Source organism: Ammospiza caudacuta, chromosome 26, assembly GCF_027887145.1.
Source record: "Ammospiza caudacuta isolate bAmmCau1 chromosome 26, bAmmCau1.pri, whole genome shotgun sequence".
In the NCBI taxonomy this organism is placed as follows: domain Eukaryota; kingdom Metazoa; phylum Chordata; class Aves; order Passeriformes; family Passerellidae; genus Ammospiza; species Ammospiza caudacuta.
The window spans coordinates 5,920,258-5,939,588 of NC_080618.1; the positions used below are offsets into that span (position 1 = coordinate 5,920,258).

The window sequence follows — 19,331 nt, forward strand, 5'->3', positions numbered from 1 at the left end:
ATCCCTGTGTCCCTCAGCCTGTCCCCGTGTCCCTCACCTCGTCTCCGTGTCCCTCAGCCTGTCCGTCAGTCTGTCCTCATGTCCCTCAGCCCATCCCTGTGTCCCTCAGCCTGTCCCTGTGTCCCTCAGCCCATCCCTGTGTCCCTCAGCCTGTCCCCATGTCCCTCAGCCTGTCCCCATGTCCCTCAGCCCGTCCCCATGTCCCTCAGCCTGTCCCCATGTCTCTCAGCCCGTCCCTCTGTCCCACATGGCCCCGGAGCTCCTGGCACACCCCAAGCCTTCCTTCCCTCATCCTCTGCTCCTCCTCTCTCTGAGGGAGTCACACAGACCCAGAGCTTTCCCTGCCATCCAACACCGGTGCTTCCTCCTCGTGCACTTTTTGAAGAGACCCCAAAACATCTGGGGGGACACATCTGGGGGGCACAACCCACTCTGCAGGTGGGAGAAATAAATGAACTGTCTGAAAGCTCTCAGGTCCCTCCAGCAGGATCCAAGACCAGCCTTGGGTGAACCCAACACAGAGTGGACACTGACACACATCTGACCCACCACTGAAGGTCATTTTTCCCCTCCAAAAAATCCACTTTTAGAAAAATGACTGATTTTCATGACTTTTTTGTTGTTGATAACTGTAAATCAAACCTTAGGGAGGAATCTCAAGAGGTGTTTAGTACTGTTCTGAGTGTAATTTGCACTTCTTTTAAATAGCTTTCTCTCAAGATATTTTATGCCTTCAAAGGGAAATCACTTGAAAGTTAAGAGCAGAGTAGAAAATTTCCAGTATCTATTGATCATCAGTGGCAACACATAAAGAGCCTCCAACAGAGCTCGTTTGAAAAGCTGATACACTTCAGTGTTAATGCACCAGGGTCTCTTCCTCTGCCAGGGCTGCTCTTCAGTGACACTTTTCCCTTTTCAACCTACTTTCTCAGCTAGACTGCAATTAAAAATAAAAAATTAAAGCCCCCTCAAAGAGCCTTCCAATACCTCACGCAGAGCTCAGAGTCCCATTTACACTGACCCACAGCTGGCTGTGCAGCTCACCTGGGTTCACCCAAGGCTCTGGGACAGCACCTCCATGTGTGGCAGCCACCAGCAGGACAGGGGTGTCCCCAAACCATGACAGACCTCTACGATGCAGAGCTTTTATTTTTAGAGCAGTTTTATACACCAACATGAGGTATTTGGGTTAAGAATTTCCCCAAGTGTGGATCATCCCTCAGCAGCATCACTTCCCTTCCCTCCTCCACCACCCAAAGCCCTGCACAGAGCCAGAGGTGCTGCAGGTGATCCAGCCCTGAAGGGTAATTATGCCTTCTCATTTGTCAGGGGCTGTTTTACCTGAAACCCAAGAGGGCAGGGGGAAGCTGATCCGGGTGTCTTTTGTCACCTGCTGAATGACACGGTGACAAAAGACACCCAGGGCTGTGCAGGTGCTGCAAGCACAGGGCTCAGCTGGGCCACAGGGCTCTACAAGGGGCAGCTGGCTGCTCCCTGGGGGTGTTCTGCACCACAGTCCACTCTTGTGGCATTCACATGCTCTGAAAAATCCCTTTGCCAAGGATTTTTCTGCTGGGAAGCTGAGAAGCCGCAGAGAAAATGAAAACAGTAATTATCTGATTTGCTTCTCCTGTGTTTTGCTCATCTGGAATGTGTTTGGAAATTGTTTACCACAGGTGATTGTTTTATTGCATTCTGGTTGTTTTTACTCTTTGGACAATCAGTGCCAAGCTGTGTCAAGATTCTGGAAAGAGTCACGACTTTTCATTATTATCTTTTTACCCTTCTGTCTGTATCCTTTCTTTATTCTTTAGTATAGTTTAGTATTCTTTAATATAATATAGTATCATAAAATAATAAATTAGCCTTCTGAGAACATGGAGTCAGATTCATCATTCCTCCTGCCATGGGGGTCCCTGCAAATACAAAACACTCCCAGGAATGAAAGAGTGACCAGGCACTGACAGCTCTGGTCTGTAAATCCACCAGCAGCTCCTTAACCCCCTGCTGCCAAGGGATATTTCTACATTCTGCTTCTGCAGCTTCCTCCAGCCCATCCCACCTCACAAACCTTCACTACGAGGCAGCACAGAAGCCACTGGCTTCATACGAACTGAAACACAACAGAACACAGCACTGGATTTACATCTGTCTCCCAGCATCTGTCTCCCAGCACTGACATCCCCACTCTTCCCCTGCTCCAGCCTCATTTATTAGGCTGCTTTTTGTGATATTAGAAACTTCAGCCTCATATATCCAACAGAATTAACCTCAGTAATTTGGCTGCCTGTTAACAAGGCATAATCCTCACACAGGCCATTCCTTAAGCAATCCACAGGAAAAGTAAGGATTTTCATTCCACAGATACAAATCTGCTGCCTTCATTTCCCAAGTTTTACTAAGAAGAAAAGATTATACAAACCCTAGAACAGAGCAGCATAAACCACAGCATTAAAGTGCTGCAAAGTAACTTTGAAATTTGAATTAATTTTTGGTGCTGCTGTAAAGAGCTACTTTCTGTGCTGCTCCTTAGGAAATTCAGGTCATTTCTGTTCTGGAGCCTGTTTTTGTCATGGTACCAGCAAAAAGCAAGTACCAACTCATGGAAGGTCAAGACATGAGGGTTTTCCCCTCCTCCACACCAAATCAAACCAATAATAAAGAACAAAACAATTGAGTAATCTATGGGAAGACTACTTATATAAAGCTTCTACTTCAGGGGTGTTTTGGAAATGCAGTTTTTTTGCAATCCTCGAACAGCAGCCAACCCCTCCCTTGGCCTCACAGAAAGGTCAGGAAGCAAATTCTGTTTCCAATCCCATTGCACTGAGTACCCACAGCTGCAGCCACCTCACCCTCCTGCTGCCACCTGGCAGAAGGACAAGGTGTTAGTTCTGTGGTCAGCAGAACACAAACCCAATGGCACCCAGCCATGGAACAGTTTTGATGAAAAAAAAAGGCTAATATTCCCTTTTTAGCTGCAGCTACTTCTACAGAAATTTAATTGGTTTTCATGGGTTGTTTCTAATGCTCATTAAAGTCTCTGTGCCATGGCCTGAGTGACACTGCTAGGATTGGGCATGTTCACATGGCAGGGATGCAATTGTGCAGCATTAGAGGCATCCTAAATAGTTCTGCTCTCTCCAAATGCAAAGGCTTGTATAATATCTGATCAGCAACAGGCCTACTCTGAGCTGGAAATGTTGGCAGATTTTCCCTGCTATATTTTTACAACACAAATAATTTTAGCATTTAGGTCTGGCCTAGCCTGGCATTCACCTAGAACATGAGGACACGTTAATCCACCCCCACCAGGGCTGCCCTTGGGAAGAGCATCAGCAAACACAGAATTACATTCCTTCTCTATGTTGCCTTTCACAAAAACAGTGGGAAATCGTTCAAATTTGACTTATTTGAGGTTTGATTGGTTCTCTGTCCTCCACATCCCATGAGGTGCACATGCAGAATGTGGCTCCTTGTAATCAAACCCCTTAGAGGACTCTGTTCCCCATCTCCATGTACCTGTCCATTGTAGTGACCACACTGTTATTAATGACAGTAAAAATAATATATTTAAAAATATATTTCTCTATATATTTTAAATATCTATAAATATATATAAATATTTCAAGAGTATATAAACAGATTAATATATAAATTAATATATGAATAAATAATTTTTAAAATACATAAATATATAAAATTACATATAAATATATAAAATATATTTTTAGAATGTATTTTTATATTTATGTATTATAAACAATAAAATATTTTATTTTATCTTATTAATAAAATCACTGCAAGGTCCTGCTGCGAAAGGCACATTGCATCTGCAATTGGCCTGTGTGCAACAGAAAAGTTCACTGGTGTTTCAATTTTCTGTGTGCAACAGAAAAGTTCACTAGGGTTCAATTACTACGTAAATGAGCTTTCAGATTCCTTGGGCAAAACTTGCATGCTTCTCCCTTTAATTACAAGATATCACACTGAATATCAACAGCACTCAGCCCCAGTCACACTGAACTGGTTTGGGAACCTCACTGCAGCAGAACTTGGGAAGGAGCCAAATGAATAATTCCCCATGAAGCCATCTCTTAAAAATTCAGCCTCCTCCTATCTACTGCCTGACAAATGGCTGTGAGCTGGTCCAATTCCTCACCTCCCTTTGTTTATTGGAACACAGCAGAGGAAGCCAATGGCCAATCTTTAAACTTGCAGACGGAGAGCAGAGGTGAGTGAGGAGCCTTTGGATAAAGCACATCAACCTGGAGGCATTGCCCCTATCACCTGCCCCAGCTGCTCACCAGCACACTCAGCCTGGTCTGGAAGAATTGGAAGAAATGGAGCAAGCCCTGAGTATTTGCTATCAGCACATTTTTCCCTATGAAAGAACATTCAAATAACTAAAAACACAATTACTGCTGCTGAGGCGCGTAATAATTCTTGCGCAGTTTATTGAAAATTATTTCCAGTTACTTTGCATTTCAGCTAATCTAAATGTTACCTCTGGGCACCTGATCAGCTGTGGCTGTAAGAGAGAATGTTGTAGGCCAGAGTCAATGACGCACAAAGAAACTGAATAAATAGGGTTAGGGTTGTACCCACATTTTCTGAGCGCAGCTTTTTGGCCGGGCAGCCTCCATCCACGGGGTGAAGCATGTAGTACAGGCGGACTTTGCTGGCATGCTTCCGACTCTGGAATGCAAAAAAAAAAAACCAAAAATGAAGTTACAAGGAGCAAGGGGCTCTGTTGCTGTGCTCACTACACCAACCCACAGTCAGATTTCACACCCCCCCTGACACACATATCCGCCACTGGGGGAGAAAAGGCAGAGGGATCCAGGTGAGGAGCATTTGCGCTTTTCTGAATGTTCACAGAGCTCTGCACCCAGCTGGAATGAGCTGTGGGATGAAGAAATGGCCCACCCTGGCCCCTGTCCAAGTCACAGACAGCCAGGGAAGGACAGAATTTGTTACCAGACCATTTCCATAGAGGGGCAGATTGAAGGATGTGGGTTACTGAGCTTCAGCCAGAGACACAACAGCACCCTGTGGTGTCAGAGACACATTTTATGAAAAATCCTTTCATTAGGATTTTTTCTCCTGAGAAGCCTCAGAGGAAAAGAAAAACAGTAATTATCTGCTGCTGTGGAATGCAACAGGTGCATCTGTGATTGGTCTCATGTGGTTGTTTTTAATTAATGGCCAGTCACAGTCCAGCTGTCTTGGACTCCCTGGTCAGTCACAAGATTCTATTATCATTCCTTTCTATTCCTTTCAAGCCTTCTGATGAAATCCTTTCTCCTATTCTTTTAGTATAGTTTTGATATATAATTTTCTTTTAATATAATATATATCATAAAATAATAAATCAACCTTCTGAAACATGGAGTCAAGATTCTCATCTCTTCCCTCATCCTGAGACACCACCACAGGCAGACACACAGACCAAACCCAGAACTCCTACACTTCTAGAGTAATAAAACATTAAAAGGGCAAATAATCTGCTGTGAGGGAGACACGAGCAGGTTTCACAGGTGGAGCTCATGGGCAGGTGAGGGTCAGAACAGACAGGAGCTCCCCTGGTGACCCCAGCAGCAGCAGCCAAAGCAAATCCTTGGGACTGGCAAGACTTAAAGGAAGATTTTAAAGCTTCTACAGCAGGAGCACAGACATAAAAACCTTCAAAAGCCTGACTTACATCAGGTCTTGTCTTCCAGCAGATGCAGGGGGGAAAAGCCTGCAGCCACAAAATAACTGCACCCAGCATATGGGCAGCAGACACATGGGGAGCTGTTACCATGCAAATGTTTCCTTTAAATCACCCTTTCCTACTGCCCCAGAGAACAACAGCACCGTAATGTTATAATTCCACATCACAGAGCTGCAATTTGAAAATATTAAATTACCATTAGCATGTTCTGGAACATTCTTTTTCCTGTGGTATAAACTTGGAGCTAAATTTGCAGGGAGCTATATTTGTATTCGCATGCAGAAATGTGACTGTGCAATAATTTTTTCCACAGAGCAAATCAGTCAAGACAAATAATGTCAAATATCTGTCCCCAGCTTGTCTTCCTGCTGCATTTGGCAAAAGTGACCTTCCATGGTCAGAGCTAAGTGCTGGAAACCCCAAAGCTCCAGCTATTAAATGAGCAGCCCAGACAGCGACTGCGTAATTAGAAAACGACAAAATAAAATGACAAATAATGTTTGAAATGCACAGGACAGAGGTGCAACGCCACTCCTGAAGCGATGCTCAGCCTTGCACCACACAGGGCCAGTTAAATACACTGAAAAGGCGGCGTGGCCAGAGTTTTTCAGTTGGATTTGTTGCACCCTGCAGAGCAGTCAGCCTCCCTCGAGTCATCCTCCCCAGAGTCACGAGGCTCTTCCCTCGCCCGGCTCCATCCAGCACGTCACCATGCCCACGCTCACACAGCCACAGCCTGCTCTGTTTGGAGGGGCAAAAAAAGCTGGGAGGGGTTGCTGGGTGTGTGCAAGCTGCAAAGACGCCAAGAGGAATCATTTTTATGGTGCTCAGCCGGACCACAAATGGTGCCCAGGTGTCAGAGTTAAAAGGCAACAAAGCTTCAGGCTTCTGTACAACACCTCTCACCTTTCTTGGGGCAACTGTTTGGGTTTGTGAAAGCCAAGGTAAAGGAATGACTTCTGTTTGGCATAATTTAAAACTACACAGCTCCTTATGCAACCTTATTATCTTATGATCATAAAAGTGGAGCTTAAAATCATCCCTGGCCTCCGCGTGTATGTGCTGAGCATCTCCTTCCCTCTGCAGAGCAGAGGAAGCACAGCCCATTTGTCATCCACTTTATCTCTGGCATTTTCTACATTTACATGTGTATTTATCATCCCAACACCCCAGCAGGAGCACGGCAGGAGCACAGTGATTATTCTGAGCGTGCTGCTCGCAAACAGCACTGCGGGTTATCCTCTCTCCGTGCTGAAACCCTGCGAGGAGGGCAGGTGCCAGACACATGGGGGGGCCAGAGGAACAACCACAAACAAACCACAAACAAGAGCCAGAAAACTGGGATGAACTGGGAGGAACTGGGATTAGGGCACCTCCAGCTCCCATTCTGACCCATCTCACAGCATCCACAAGCTTTAGGAAAGACAAAAACCTTGCCACATCTGTAAATCTGTTATCCTCTCCCTGCTGAAAACCTGCAAGGAGGGCAAGTGCCAGACACATGGGGGGGCCAGAGGAACAACCACAAACAGGAGCCAGAAAACTGGCTGAACTGGCATGAACTGGGATGAACTGGATTAGGGCACTTCCAGTTCCCATTCTGACCCATCTCACAGCATCCACAAGCTTTAGGAAAGACAGAACCTTGGCACATCTGTAACCACAAACAGGAGCCAGAAAACTGGGATGAACTGGGAGGAAGTGAGATTAGGGCACATCCAGCTCCCATTCTGACCCATCTCAATGCATCCACAAGCTTTAGGAAAGACAAAACTTTGCCACGTCTGTAAATCCACAGGATTTACATGGAATGAACACTCATGGCTCCAACAGCCACCACAACCTCATTTTGGGTGCAATAAAGGGGTTTCTGTGCCCCTGAATATTTCTTTTGTGCAAAGTGTTATGCCCAAGGCATTCTCACTTTCCTGTCTCTAGTGGGAATAGCACCTGTGGAAGAATCACAAACAGGAGCCAGAAAACTGGGATGAACTGGGATTAGGGCACCTGCAGCTCCCATTCTGACCCATCTCATCACATCCACAAGTTTTAGGAAAGACAAAACCTTGCCACATCTGTAAATCCACAGGATTCACATGGAATGAGCACTCATGGAATGAGCATGCTGCCTCGTGCTCCAACAGCCACCACAACCTCATTTTGGGTGCAAAAAGGGGTTTCTGTGCCCCTGAATATTTCTTTTGTAGCTGTATAAAGTGTTACACCAAAGGCATTCTCATTTTCCTGTCTCTAGTGGGAATAGCACCTGTGGAAGAACCACAAATAGGAGCCAGAAAACTGGGATGAACCGGGAGGAACTGGGATGAGGGCACCTGCAGCTCCTATTCTGACCCATCTCAACGCATCCACAAGCTTTAGGAAAGACAAAACTTTGCCACATCTCTAAATCCACAGGATTTACATGGAATGAACACTCATGGCTCCAACAGCCACCACAACCTCATTTTGGGTGCAATAAAGGGGTTTCTGTGCCCCTGAATATTTCTTTTGAGCAAAGTGTTATGCCCAAGGCATTCTCACTTTCCTGTCTCTAGTGGGAATAGCACCTTTTCAAGGCACTAAGTCTGGTTTAATACTGCAGGCTTGAAAACCAGCCCTGACTATGCAGGGAGCTCAGTCTGTTTTCACACAGCTGCTGCAGAGTTCTGCATTGCAAGCTCATTTGCTACTGTAAGGCTCATCAATAAAAGTAAATAAATGGATCATTTCTATCTCTATCAAATCTACTCTAGTACAGAAGATCGTGGCAGAGACAGCAAAGTTCTGGCAATTCAACCCTAAAACATAAAAGGGCAGAGCAGAGCGAGATTGTGCTATGAAATGCAATTTGATTTTGCATAAATTGGGTTTTGCAGCACGCTGTGCCTGGAGCAGGCAGTGGGGTCCCTGTGGGAGCAGTGGCAGCTGGCAGGACCTGGAGCTGGTTTGGGACACAGCCCTGTTTGATGGAGGGGCTTCTCATCCCTCTTCCCACCCTGAGCAAGAACAAAATATGTTGTTAAAATTATTTTTTTTTAATTTGCATTCATGCCTTGAGCAAGCAAAGCATCTCTTCATAGAAATAAGGAATTTTTGATGTTGGAATGGACTTTAATGATCATCCAATTCCAGCCCCCCATGCTGTCCAGCCAACCCGGCCTTGCATGGAACCAGCTCCCCCTTGTAGGACAAGCAGGGTACATTCAAATTTTCTGGCATTTGGCTGCATGGCTGGGAAAGGACTAAAAGGCTGAAATTAAAGGTGGAACAGTGGCTCTGGGGAGGACTGAATCATCTGAGGTATTACAGCCCAGGGGTCTCCAGGCTGCACAGACACACACAGCTCTTCCCTTCTGGGGTCTGGGAGAGGAGTCCCCTCACTGAGAGCTGAGGAGCTCAGACCCCTCCATGGCCCTGGCCCTGCTCCCTCTTTACACCACGACTCCAGCTGATCCAGCAGTCTAAACTTTGCTTGTGAGAGCCTCTTCCTGTCTGCTGCCATCAGGCTCAAATCAACTATCTCTGCAGCTTCCCTCAGGCTGTGCTAGCACATAATCTCATTTCCCTATTCCCCATATATCCCTTCATCAGTCCTTGCTCCCTCCTGTGCTGGCAGCTTTATGCTTTTGGGCAGTTTAGCTTTTCTCTCCGGCTCCTCTTCCCCAGCCAAAGGCCGTCCCACACTGAGGAGCACAAGCACCAGCAGAGACACAGGTGAGAGATGAAGGAAGGAACTGTGGCAGCCCAAATGGCTGCAGCTTCTCTTAGTCTGTATTAAACTCTTTTTCAGAAGGCGACTGGTTGGGTTTTAATCCTTTTAGTGTACACTGTGTTGGTTTTTTTGTGCGCTGGCAGTTTCTTAATTAAATTGCCACGCAACACGCAGCCACGTGATTATACCAATTTTATTATCTGTATTGGCCCCACTTGTAATCTCATCAAAGGAGAGAGAGTTATTTTGGCTGGCCCAGTTGTCCAAACCTTGGGCAGAAACCCAGTTCCATGGTCCTGCTGTGCCCATGGGCTGTGCCAAGCTGGATTCCCTGCATGGCCCCTGGCACTGCCATACCTGGCCCTGCGCTTGCTTCCTCCTCTTCCTCCTCTTTCCCATGCCCCCAGGGTCAGCAGTGACAGTGCACAGCACGTGGCCAGCACACTTCAAGCACCCACTTGGGAATTAGTGGACCTGCTGACCTGAACTACATCATTCTGGAATTTGTAATCGCTGCCTAACAACCTCTTCCAAATTTCTACTGGAATGGAACCAATCTATTTCTTCCTCTGTGATATAACAACATCCTCTGCGTTTTTTAAATAGACAGGAGAAGTATTTTCAGCAAATGCCTTCCCTTTTCTGCCTCTACTACCCACACAACAAACATTGTCAAGATCCCCGTGGTTCGCTGCAGAGCTGAACTCCCCGGCTGTTATTCCAGACACTGCTGGATGCCAATGTCCTTTTTCTCCCTTTGTAATTTTTGAAAAGCCTCATTTATAATTTATGGTCATTTCTATCAACTTCCCCTTTTTCCTCCACGAGTTAATTTTTTAAAAAGTGTCTACTCATGCTTTTGCCTTCCTGGGCACACAGAAATGTGCCTGCAATTCCCGAGTGCTCAGCTGAATTTGCACCCCCATCAAACCAGCTGCTCCAAAGCAAAGAGAGGCACATAACTCATTTGGACATTGATTTGTTTACACATTAAAGCAACTACTGAGGATCTATTCAGCCAAGCAATCACTAGCTCCACTTCCTTATATCTGCTTATCCCTTAGATCATTCCACCTGGATGGCCAGGCTGACTCCAAGTGGGGATCCTACACATGAATTTTCTGTCTCAGGAATCACCATTTCAGCTGTGATCTTTAGCTTTACTGCTTCCTCTATTGGTTTTGACTGTAGTCAAAGTATCTCTTGTCCAACACACTGCTGGGTACCCTGTGGAGAGGAAATAACTCTCCTTAGAGCAGCAGAGCAGGAGCAGCCAGGCTCAGCATCTGGGCCACCACAGGCACCTGCTCCTCCCTAAACCCACTGCTAGTCCCTTCTGAGTGCCTCACATTCTCTGCAGGTGGATCTTACATCTACACTAACGCAACCATGCATTTAATCCGTTGGTATGATGGGATTTTTCCAGGCAATGCACCGCCCTGATTGAGCTGAAGGGGTCCCTGCTCTTGGCAGAGGTTGGACCAGACCTTTAAAGGTCCCTTCCAACCCAACCCATTCCAGGATTCTGTACACATGCCAAGGGAAAGGGGATGCAGGGATAGAGTGAGCAGGCTGGAAACTTCTGATATTGTAAATCAAAGCCGACTCCGATGAAGGGGAGAGAGAGCGATGCATCTGACTCCATGGATATCAGAATTAATTTACTAATTAATTACTTTATCATACTACACTATATACATTTCATCTAAAATGAACCTGCCAAGCACTCACTCTGCACACATTGCACAGAATCTCGTGACTGTCCCAACAGTCCCAACACACACACACATCCTGACAGGCCAAGGAAAAAAACACCATCACTTTGGGTAAAAAATCTCCATATTGCATTCTACTTTGGCACAACACAGGCACAGCAAGTTGTAAGAATTGTGTTTTCCCTTTCTCTGAGGTGAATCTCAGAGATCCTTGAGGAGAATTGTGCCTTGCTTTTCTCTGTGAAGAGAAACGTGGCAACACTTCTGATATGTGCTCCACACAGCAAACTAAATTCCTGCTGCTCACCTGCACGTCAAGTCCCTCATCCTGGGTCACTCTTGGGGACAGATAATCGAAGTGTGAGTGGACTTCAGTGTGGATACAGCCCCCCATCCCATTACCAGCAGGCAACAGAGAAGTTAACACAAACACAGTGCACATGAGCTGCCCCACAGCAGCAGCAGCAGCGCTGCTGTTCCCATTCCATCCCCATTTGATCCGTGTGGAACAAATCCCCGCGTCAGTGCCAGTCACTCCTGAGCGCCCGAGCGCACGGGGGCGGGTCTGTCACAACACACACAGAGCTGCAGACTGCTGCCAAACACCCAGAACCCCGATCCAAACGCGGGCTGGGAGCTTAAATAATGAATACAGGCGGGAGTGAATACCTGGAACAAAGAGAGGTGCCCTCCTGTGCAGCAGGATCAGCAAGGGATGATGCAGAAGGGCAAGAGCTGCAGGAATTCATCTCCCAGGGATGCTGGCCAGGGTTGAGCCAGTGCAACCTTTCTTTGTTCTCATTCCATGTAGCTTTAATGTGACATCCCTTATGCCTCCCCACTACTGCTAACCCTGGGGTCCCATTTTCCCAGTGTGTTTTACTGCTGCTCTGAAGGACCTTTTAACTCCAGCTATTTTTAGACAGCAATAGGTCTGTGTGTGCAGAGGTGCCTGGGAAGGGAGCTGTGCACAGGGCTTCATCTGCTCCGCTACCACTGCTGTTTAGCAATAGATTTTGACACTGGGAGTGCATTAAAAATAATGCTCAGCCATTAATGTTGACAACAGAGCAGTAACATAGAGCCTTGTAAAGTCCCATCCCGTCTCCACTGGCTCCCAGCGTGATGCAGCAGCTGCTGCTGCCCTGCATGCAGAGAGAAGCACGAGCCTTGTGCCCTAAAACCCTGGCACCCACCTGTCTCCCTCACATGCAATGGGTGGCCACGTTTTCCTCAGCACACTTTAACTGGGGCTGTCACCACGACACAAACTACCAAAGAATATCCAGGCCTGCATGTGCACACCAAAAGAACAAAGCAGCACCTTGTCATCTCTGCAACACAAATATGCCCTCTTTAGCTTTCTCTCCTCCAGCCAAGGTTCTTCTATCCAACACCAGCACATCTGCAGGGTAACAGCAATGTTTGAGCAGCCACCAAAACCCGTGATCACCACAGCAGAGCAGATTCCAGCAGTGGTGGAGAAGGACATGGCAACAACAGCCAGGGTGTCCCCTCCTCCTTCATCCTCTGAAAGATTTACATGTCACTGCCACCACAGCAAGACAACATGGCAAGTGAGCAGCAACGCACATCAGAGACCATGGCCAGCAAATGTCACATTCCCATCCATGATCACTGACATACAACAGCCCTGTGCAGCCTTTCCCTTCAGCTACAGCACATCCTTTCCACTCCTCCAGCCTGGAAATGCTTGCAGCATCTCACTCAGGGAGCTGGGAGCAGAAACATACCATTCCAGCTCTTTGCTTTCTAGCACAGCATTTATTTTGTTAAATAGGGTATGTGCTCCTTGCAGCACATTAATATTTCAGACACAGGATTGCCTCTCTGTGCATACACATCTTGATCCTTAAGGCACTAATGTGCCAATAGTAAACAATGTTTATTATTCCTTCAGACAAGCCACTGCTTTACACGTTTCCAGCCAAGGAGAGCCCAACTGGAGGCAGATTAACCCCAGCACCACTCCAGCCCGTGCACACAAGGAGCACTGATGAGGCTGTCGATACCGCCCGCCTGCTTTGCTCTGGAAACAGAGTGAGAAATTCCACAGTGCACAGCTCCAGAGAGCAGCCAAGGGGCACTGGCACTTGATTTGTTCTCCCCAGTCCCTTCTGCATTTGAATTTTAATATGCTTTGCCCTCCCCTGCTGCTCCACCACAAGCATTCCAGCAGCATCCCATAAGGTGACACTTCCACGGGCCCCTCCTGGGCTGCTCTTCCTGCAGACCTGGCATCTTCCTTCATTTTAAATGGAAAAATAAAGCACCCTCTGAACACCTGAAGCAATAAAGATTATGGAGGAAATGGAGAAGAGCATTACAGCAGCCTGAGGAGCAAATGTGGTGATGAATGTGCAGCTCAGGGTGAAATCTGAGAGCAACTTTGTAGATGAGGTAATTTTCCTGCAGGATTTTCAAGGGGAAACATGAAAATAAATGGTAACATCTTCCTAATGGCTGTGAACACTTCTACATAGAGATGAGGACTCAGAGCTAACTAAGAAACCTTAGCTCTCTTTGTTTTAGCTTTTTAATTTACAGAGCAGCTCTCCAAAGTGATTGAAACAACCTCTCTCAAAGACAGAGCTGCAAGGAAGTGTTAAATTACAGGTAATCCAGAGGGAATCCAGTGCCAAAGAGGCTTCCTGCTCCAGAGGAGGGAAAGATGCAGAGACACAGAAAAGAAAAACCTCATTTCTGCAGCACAGACTTTCAATAGCATTGCAGCAAGCGCTGCACATTGTCACCCCTTGGACCACAAGGTGTGAAATACCCTCAGGTGTGAAATACCCTCCCTCAAATGTGCCTGGCCACCTCCTGCAGCCAGCCAGCACCTGCAGCACATGGATTCTTGACCAAACAGCCACCCTGCTCCTTTTTGTTCCTCCCAAGGAGGAAAGGGGAGCCAGGGCAGCTCAGGGATGCTCGGCATCCAGGGATTGTCTCAGGCATCCGTACTTCGCTGCTTTATTCCAGAAACAGAAGGGAGAAGAGAGTTTTCTGATACTTCAGGGGACAAATTAAGGCAGTAATTTGCTTGCAGAATTAAAATATGCAAATGCACACTCTGTTGGGCACCAACAGTAAGGTTTGCCTCATCCCTCACTCACAGCTGCCCAGCAGCAGCCCCTGGAGATGCTCAGCACTGCAGAGTGAGCTGGGCTCCTTAATTTGGGAGCCAAATCAATGCCCCACGGCTCAGCTCTGTCCTGGGGTGAACCCTGGAGAGGAGGGCAGGACCTGGCACTTTCAGCAGCATGGGAAGGAGAGCCAGGGTGCATCAGACACATCAGACAAAGGCAGAGACACAGTTGCATGAAGCACATGTAATAAAGGCAGTATTTGCTGTATGTCAGGCTGGAAGCACAAAGTGCTGCAAATACTCTGATCCTTTTGTCATTTTTTCCACTACGCTTGCCCTTGGAAATAATATCACTTAATACTGCGTGACTGACATAAAATCATATTTTTATTCCTGGCAAAGTAGCACAGGAGAAAAGTTATTGGTTGGTGATTTGGAGAAGGAGATGAGACAGCGATTGGAACTGACTATTCCTGTTTGGCAAGATAAAAACGTCCCCCTTTCATAGGCTGCTTCCCTCTATTTTCTTACAGAGAAATGTCTTATTTTGCATGCACAGAGAGCCAAGATTCCAGTCCCTGGCACAAGGGCTGCAGAGCTCACTTGACTGCGCTAGTGAGGCAGTGGATCAATTCCCTTTCTATCCAAGCTCTCTCAGGAAGGATAAGGGCACTGCTGACCAAAACAAACCCAGACAGAGCCCTGGCACCCACCAAGGGTCCTCAGCACCCATGGGTACTCAGGGTGGCTACCCCAGGGCTCCTGGAAAGAGATTTGCAGAAAATTCAGTCTTCTGAAGTTGAAATCTCCCCCATGAAAATAATCGGTTTTTAACTATACAGCACTTTCTAAAAGAAAGAAGGAAAAAAAGAAAGGTGTGAAAATTGTGACCAGCTACTTTATAATTAGAAAGAAACAGTGAATTTTACACTCCTGCTATTAACTACTGGCCTGCAGCAAGGGCTGGCAATCTCAGGCAGGATAGAGCCCTCAATTCCACCTCCCTGGAGAACCTCAGGGCAGGTTTCCAGCCTCTCACACGCCTGTAGGGCTCTTGGACCAGGGTGTCAGAAAGTTAGCACGAGAATGAGCATCACACTTGGGAGTGGTGACCAGAATAGCTGCCCCAAAGGGACACTGAGAGCAGCAAAGTGTGGCACAGCCACCGGGCAGAGGCACTCCCAGCCTCTGGGACACCAGAGGGGATCCTAAATAGTCTTTACAGCTCTTCCAGACTGCGAGGCAAGATGTATTTATTACCATCTGGATGGCAGTTGTCTTTTGTCAAGTGGGCAGTTTTCCTTATGTCTCTGAGTGATCACAATCACTCTTCCCTCAGGAGGGGACATCTGCTGATAAGAGGCCATTAAATGTCACTGCATGGCTGATAAGAACTACAGCATCCCCTTGGGAGATGTGAGCCCAGAGGGAGGAGCCAAGCATTCCTGCCTGGATATAATCTGGAGATTCTGGAACACCAGCCAAGCATTCCTGCCTGGATATAATCTGGAGATTCTGGAACACCAGCCAAGCATTCCTGCCTGGATATAATCTGGAGATTCTGGAACACCAGCACGGCTTCTCCACTGGATTTCCCAGAGGAACAGCAGCTGCCTCTTCTGGATTGACAGAGGAAGACTGGACCCTTTCTACAGGATCCCTGCTCCAGCAGAACCACCCCTGACACTGCAGGAGGGCTGAGCCACAATTCCAATGGGACTGCTGCCAACACCCTGGCTCACAGGGTGTCAGGTTAGGTTCTGACTCTGTCAGTGTTGATTTAGTTACTGCATTGTTTATTTTATCCTTTTCTTCCCTGCTCCCATATTTTTTGTTGCCTGAGAGTCCCTTAATTTAAAATTTACAGCAATTTGGAGGGGGGGGTTCATTTTCTCCATTTCAGGGGAGGCTCCTGCCTTCCTTAGCAGGCACCTGGCTTTCCAAACCAAGACAACTCCTCACTCACTCCAAGCCTCCTCCTCTCTGTGTTATGTAACCCAGCAGCAAGGTTTGGGAATGACATTATTGTGCCCAACATCTCAGCGTCTGCTGGGATTTCACAGCAGATGACAAACGAGCACAACACCTCACACTAAAATATACAACAGAAAACAGTGTTGTTTTCCACATTTCAAAAACATCTGCTATGAATTAATGATTCAGCACATACCTACAGTGACAGGCGCAGAGGAGACGAGATTGGCTGAGCACCCTGAGGCTCACCAGGAGCTGCTCCTGCCTCCTGCAGGCAAAATTTGGCATCCATTGCCCAGTACCAGATCTGGAAGGTGTCCCTAAAACTGCAGCCTTCAACTTCACAGAGTTGCCAGGGACCTCTGCTGCACACAGAGGGCAGCCAGAGGAGCAGTTACAGAAGAGCTCCTAAGAAATTCACCAAAACAGACATGTAAAGTGCCCTACAAGCACACGTACATTCTTGTTCCCATTGTTAATTAATGCAGCACAGCATCCTCAGATCATGTACATTAAGCTTCCTGCACATTCTCTGCTGGCCACACAATTGTCTCCCTCGTATATTAACTGAAAAACACTTGAATCAAGCCTGGGGTAACTTCATCTTCCAGGTCCCTGTGCACAAACTCTGCATCTGTTGGAACTCTGCAGACACTGGGAGTCTCCACATAACCAAAAACAGAAGCAAAGCACTCCCCTGAGCGCAGAAATCCCTCATCCCACAGCTCATCACAGAGAATCACAGAACCATTTACATTGGAGAAGACCTCCATGACCACCAAAATCAAACCAAATTATTCCACATTATCCAAATATCTGTATTATCTCTATTTTATATATCGTGAATATACAGAGTTAATATAGTTTATTCTCCATGTACAAACGATGTTTTATAGATTATGCAGACATGCATCACTTCTGGAGCCCTCCAGGACAGGCTGGAGCACCTCACATGCTCCCAGGGGAGGACAGTCCCTTGTGCACAGCCACCACACAGTGACCCTGCACCTCCTCTGCATTTGAACCTGAGAATCTCTGTTCAAAAGCCTCTCACCCTGGCAGGATCTACTCCCAGGCAGTGAGTTTCCTTCCCTGAAGGATTTTACAGCATCATATCCCTCCATAATTTCCTCCTTGTTTAATAGGAATGTATTTAAGTTTGTTTTGAAGATATGCAGTGCTGTTAATTGCTGTTCTAACATGTCTCTAATAATCCATCCTTTCTAATTATTCATTGCTCACTACCTCTTAAGTGCTTAAATACATTCACAAATTCTAATCTATTCTCTGCACAATCAGTGATTCCTACTCACCAAACCACAGTGCAGCACATTTAATACAACCTGAGCTTGTTTTTTGCTGCACTCTTAATTGCTCTCCTTGCTAACTGTGCTTCCTTCAGCCCTGATCAAATTGCAGGCTGACTTGGCAAAAAACAGAAGGAAAAAAAAGCCAGACATGCAGCAGACACCGCTGCAGTGACATCACTTACAGAGTAAATGGAAAAACAGGAAAAAAAACCAGGAAAAACAGGGAAAAAAACCCAGGAAAAACAGGGGAAAAAAAAAAGAAAAACAGGGGGAAAAAACCAGGAAAAACAGTTCTTCAAATGCTGAATCTTCCAAGCAGAACTGAAACAGTGGAGTGAGAAACCAAGAACATCTTACCTCGTAATGGGCCACGCGCTGGGACTCAGAGATCAGCTGAGCACTGCACACCTTGCAGTAACTTTCAGTGAACAATTCTTGGTCGATGTCAGAGGATTTCATCTGTGCATGACAGAGAGGAGAGACAAGAAGCAGAATCAGTCACAGAACGCAGGCAGATGTGTCTGACAAGGCTCCTATAGAGCCAAGGGCAAGGCAACACTTGAGCCAAAGCAGTTCTTGTCACCATGAGGGAGTGAAACCAATGTTGTACAGGTGTAAATGTGACACACAGACCCTATCACAGTCATATTTTCTGGAAAAAACCCTTAGCCCAGGATTTTGCTCCTGGGAAGCCGCGAAGCCTCAGAGAAAAAGGAAAACAATTATTATCTGATTTGCTTCTCCTGTGTTTTGCTGCTTTGGAGTGTGGTTGGAGATTGTTTCATTGGTTTCATGTGAATTGTTTTGACTCATTGGCCAATCAAGGTCAAGCTGTGTCGAGGCTCTGGAAAGAGTCACGAGTTTTCATTATTATCTTCTTAGCCTTCTGTAAGTATCCTTTCTGTATTCTTTAGCTGCTCTTCATCACCTTTCCTGTCTAGGAGCACCAGGCACAGAACCAGCTCTGCCAGAGGTCCCTCCTGGCACAAAACACGCTTGGCCATTTGTTATAGAACAGTAAAAGAGCTTACAAAATCTTTTATAGAGAAGGCAAACAGCAGCACAACCTGGAAGAAGGTGGTTTTAAGCTGGAAGAGCACTCTGTTGTAATTCTCGATTTAGATGTGGAAGAGAATTGTTTGGATGATCTACTGGGCTGTGCTGTTCCCCAGCAGCTGTTTAAATATTTATGTGCTCCCCAGAACTTTCCAGGAGGACACTTGCACCTTTAAAACCAGCTTGCAGAGTGCTCTGATTCACAGGAACACACTGCTCCTCCTTGTGCCACTGCAGGTACACAGACCTGAACTCACAATCAAGGGGTGGATCAGGAAAGTTCAGGCTTAAAACAGTCAGAACCCAAGCAGAGCCAGAAGCAGCTACATAGAGAGAATATTTAAAACCAACCCCTATGCAAAGCAAGAGGGAAAAGAGAGGCTGGTGCCTTCTCATTAATGCCAAGATAAAATCTATTAATTCACAATCATAACAAACCTGAGCATAATGAAGACTGATAACACAGGTTTTATAGAGCTCATCCCACTGACTGGGAAGAAAAATAACATGGAAATGAAGAGGCAATGAGATCTCATTAGCAGACAAAGCCAGGTGCAGAAGGGTTGGTCACTGCTGGGCTGTGCAGCAGAGCTGGAGGTGCTGATGCCAAACCCAGTGTCCTGCCACCCCACAGTCATTGTTATTTATATTTTATGAAAACAAGCAGCTGAGCTGACAGAGACTGCCAGCCTGGAGAGACCAGCTGGCCCTGAGCTCCAGGAAAAGGTTTGCTCAGGTG

At 46.6% G+C, this 19,331-nt stretch overlaps 1 protein-coding gene across 1 annotated transcript in view; it reads right to left on the reverse strand.

Moving 5' to 3' along the window:
• The window catches only part of ZMAT4 (zinc finger matrin-type 4), a 50,440-nt gene that overhangs the window by 18,848 nt on the left and 12,261 nt on the right, over window positions 1-19,331 (reverse strand). The window contains exons 2-3 of the mRNA XM_058820291.1: window positions 17,894-17,995; window positions 4,609-4,698 (exon numbers count right to left, since the gene is read on the reverse strand). Coding sequence (XP_058676274.1) covers window positions 4,609-4,698; window positions 17,894-17,995 — 192 coding nt within the window. The remainder of the gene's footprint in view (window positions 1-4,608; window positions 4,699-17,893; window positions 17,996-19,331) is intronic.